General features: G+C 42.6%; 1 protein-coding gene across 1 annotated transcript in view; it reads left to right on the top strand.

Annotated features, from left to right (window-relative positions):
- The first annotated feature begins 583 nt into the window (after window positions 1-583).
- The window catches only part of nckap1l (NCK associated protein 1 like), a 13741-nt gene continuing 10324 nt past the window's right edge, over window positions 584-4000 (top strand). Inside the window, exons 1-8 of the mRNA XM_029826974.1 lie at window positions 584-783; window positions 1575-1685; window positions 1940-2032; window positions 2141-2197; window positions 2656-2798; window positions 2934-3024; window positions 3292-3429; window positions 3919-3967. Of these exons, the coding sequence (XP_029682834.1) occupies window positions 694-783; window positions 1575-1685; window positions 1940-2032; window positions 2141-2197; window positions 2656-2798; window positions 2934-3024; window positions 3292-3429; window positions 3919-3967 (772 nt within the window). The 5' untranslated portion in view covers window positions 584-693. The remainder of the gene's footprint in view (window positions 784-1574; window positions 1686-1939; window positions 2033-2140; window positions 2198-2655; window positions 2799-2933; window positions 3025-3291; window positions 3430-3918; window positions 3968-4000) is intronic.

Raw genomic sequence — 4000 nt, 5'->3', positions numbered from 1 at the left:
GTCTAGTGTGTAAATACAACAGTTTGTAAAGGTTTAGTGTTGAAATGACCTCTACATTGAAATAATGTTAACAATAAAAAGATAACGAAATTGTTCAGTCAAAAGTAATTAAATAACTTATGAAAACAGTCTTGCATAACTGATGTCTTGGTATTGTCCAAGTGTTACCGAGGTTGTCTATCGTGCAGGACAGCAAGTCTTCCAGAATAAGCCAGTGAGCAGACATGCCGCTTCTTTGGGTCGAAGCCCTTTTCAGACGTTGACATCCTGGGTTTCAGTTGATTAGTGCTGCCGCCTTGTGGTGAAGTGTATAAACTTCCTGTACAGCTTAAAAAAAATCCTGGTGTCAAGTTTGTCCAAGTGTTATTTTCAGATTTTGGAGATTCTCATTACGTCATATTTGTTTTATATGAAATCGTAATTAAATAGCTTTTTATTTTTTTTAAATGGGTGTTTTTGTTTTAGAATATTGGTCTTATCAGGTGTTTTTGTTTAAACACTTTCCTGTTATTATTAATGTGGAGGTTGACTCAGTAGTGCTTTGCCTCATGGCTCCACCTCCACGGCCTCAGTCCCATGTGACCTGCTGTCAGAGTGAGACTCTGGGTGCACTTGTGTCTGACGACTCGACGACTTTGCGACATCCGGAGGCCAGGGCTCGAACAGAGGGAGAGGTTCGGCATTTCTGCAACCATGGATTACCAGCAGAAGTTGGCCGAGAAGCTGGTCATCCTCAATGAGAGGGGAAAGGGGGTTCTGGTCCGCATGAACTACATTAAGAAGGTGAGAGATAGCGAGTGAGTGAGCGACAGAGACAAGAAAAAGGAACTTCACTTCAGCCACCAAGAAACGAATCAAAATGTATCCTTTATGTAGTAAAAAATACAACCTATTGATATTGTTTGAATACACTTATACACCTGTAGAGGATATGTACTATATAAAATAATACACATTATTTAATGGTACATATTGCATTCAGGCTCTTGAGGATACAAACCACCATTAATAACACCTGAAAAACAATAATAGCTCAAAGTGTGAGAGTTAGATGATATGATGAGAAATGGGGGAACGTGAAACTGAACCCTGTTTATAAATGTACACACTGACACAATCAGCAGCCTTCAAGCTGCAACTCAACTTTTTTTTTTACTGCAAAAAGGAAGTGCAAGCAGGAAGTTGGTCAGAGCTGTCAGAGCAGCCTCCCCAAATTTCAGTTATTTTCTCCTGCAGTGAGACTTCGGGTATCACGATTCAGGTCTGCCAAGTAAGCATCACAGGCCCAAAAATGAGCCCAGCAAACTTTGGTGATTCCCAAAAAATAAAGTTGTTGGATAAGATTTGTTCTTGCACACAGGAATTAATGAATCGCTTCTGGTGAGAAAATAACCGTTGGCCCAGTTTGAATTGCAAACACGCTGAGCCTTTACGTTTCACATTGGCGACCAGCGGTTCTGATGGTTGACCCAAGGTCAACTGGAAGGTCGCCGCAGAAGGCATTAATGAAAGCAACGCTGATCTGAGATAATGCAACGTTCAGTAAAACGCGGTTGTGGCGTCTTCTGTCGCAGACGTGTGCCGACCCAAAGACGCGTCTTCCCCTGCTGACAGAAAAGGGCATGGAGACGGCCATCAAGTACATCAACAAGAAATTCCCCAACATTGACTTCAGAGGGAACATTGTAAGTGGGAATGATTTTGCCTCTTTAGCCTCCTCAACACTTTTCTTTATCCATTTTGCTTTGTGATATAAGCTTTAAAAAAATGGTTTTTAATATTGTTAGTGTGAGGTTTTATTGTCACACTGCATTAATATTGTCATGAAATGAGGGAGGTTTAAATCAAACAGAAATGCAGCGGAGTACCTCCCGTATCAGAGGCCAGAGGAAGAACTGCTTTCAGGAGTATCACAACGTCTCTTTGTTGTTTGTTGCAGCAAAATCTGATCAGCATCCAGCGACAGAAGTCGGAAGTGTTGGCAGCCACAAGCAGCTACTACGACTCTTTCCTGGACGTGATAGAGTTCAGGGTGCCCGTCTCAGACATAATGTTCAAAATCAGTAACAGGCTTCTGGCCTCACGCCTTTCAAACCAACGCGCAGCTCTGCCTGTTGTCATCTCTCTCTCCTTCATGTAGGACCATGTTTACGAGCTGCTCAACACCATCGACGCCTGTCAGTGCTTCTTTAATATCGTAAGCATCAGCAACGCCGTCACATTTGACAGTTTTCTCCTCCACCTGAGACACAAGCTGCCGCCAAGCGTGTCTTTGCTCTGCCACCTCCTCTTCCTCTCCTCCTGCATTATACACGTGCTGTATTTCAGTGATCTCTCTCTCCACTTCTCTATTCTTCTCTACGTATTGAGGGAGTGTTTTATTTGGGGCTCGCTCTCGGTACACAGCCTTATCTTTGGCTCCTGTGTTGCTGCATCTCTGCAGGTCTAGTTTTCATTTTCTGTATCAAGTTAAGCTTTATATTTTTAATTACATCACCATCATAAAACTTTCAGTGGGGGGAAAGAAAATGTCAGATTTAAGGGTGGAGGAACAAAAAAATGAAATAGTTTCTGCTGCTCTGGTTCCATAATGGTCGGGACACAAATGGAAGCAGTCTTTGGTCCGCTGAGAGGGGTCGCTCATTTTGATTTCAGGCCGTCAACTTCGACTTCACCAAAAACTACCTGGATCTGATCACCATCTATGCCTCTGTGATCATTATGCTGTCTCGCATCGATGACAAGAAAGTGTTGGTGGGGATGTTCAACTGCGCCCATGAGATGACCAATGGCGCCAGGTGAGAAGCATTGAATGTTTAAACGCATCCTCCACGCATGAGAGAACTTTTCCAGGATCCAGGGAAGTGTTATCACATTATTACCACGACTTTGTGGTGCTCCTTTAATCACACATGTTGAAATAAATCCTGCAGCGACCCCTCCTACCCACGACTGGGCCAGATGTTTCTGGAATATGAGCATCCCTGGAAAAAGCTGACAGAAGAGTTTGGCCCTCACACAAAGGTTGGTTCAAGCTGTACTTCATAAAGAGAAACTTGAACAATACAACAAATCAATGTCTGGCTTTAAAAGTCCCATGTTACAAGGAAATTTGTTGGAACTGACTAAACTTATGAATCTTATTTGAAAGTGTGGAATAATATTTACAGCATGAGGGCAAATTAAAAACACTGAAAATGTGTTTTGCAATGTTTCATTCAGTTTTTATTCTCTTGGTTTCATTTTTTCTACCCAAAAACTTGTGGACACATCAACAACTCTTCTCTGTAGTCTGTGACGGCAGCGTTGCTGTCTCTGAGGATGGTCTACCCACGCAGGAACCTACCAGCAGAGCAGTGGCGGAACGCTCAGCTCCTCAGCCTGCTCAGCCTCCCGGCTGCCATGCTGGACCCTGCCCACTGTGATACTGTGAGTCACCTTTGACAGCATTTCTGCTAAAGCAAGCGAAGAGGAGAGGGCCTAACTGAATCTAAAGTTCTTTTTTCTCCTCAAAGACATATTCCGTGTCCTATTCAATCAATCATAAAAAAACGGTTTAATCAGAATCTCTTTTTTTCTATCTTCTGTTCAGTCTGGTGTCTTCAAAAGGACCATTACCCACTTTTGATGAAATAATATGATCCTTCCCCTTCCCAATGAGGTCCTAGCTGAGCTCACCAGCAGCCTTTTGTATGATTAGATCTATATTTAGATATGACAGACAATTACAGTCCTTGTTTTAAAGTCTGTATCGGAGACTCAATGGATCTCTGGAGTATTCAAAACCTTCAAGGAGACTGGTTTTCCGGGAAGGAATATTACTCTTCTGTAAACTGTCTCAGACTGTTCTCAGAGGTCATGAGATCGAGATGTAAGCGTGTGCTCAGTTGGTGATACTTTGCTTGTTGTTTAACACAGATGGCCTGTGAATATCTGTCTATGGAGGTGATGGAACGGTGGATCACCAGTGAGTCCTGAGCATTAACATCAATAAACATCA

The sequence above is a fragment of the Takifugu rubripes genome, chromosome 19 (assembly GCF_901000725.2).
Source record: "Takifugu rubripes chromosome 19, fTakRub1.2, whole genome shotgun sequence".
Classification (NCBI taxonomy): domain Eukaryota; kingdom Metazoa; phylum Chordata; class Actinopteri; order Tetraodontiformes; family Tetraodontidae; genus Takifugu; species Takifugu rubripes.
The sequence above is the reverse complement of the archived record's forward strand: the minus strand, read 5'-3'. Positions and strand labels throughout refer to the sequence as shown.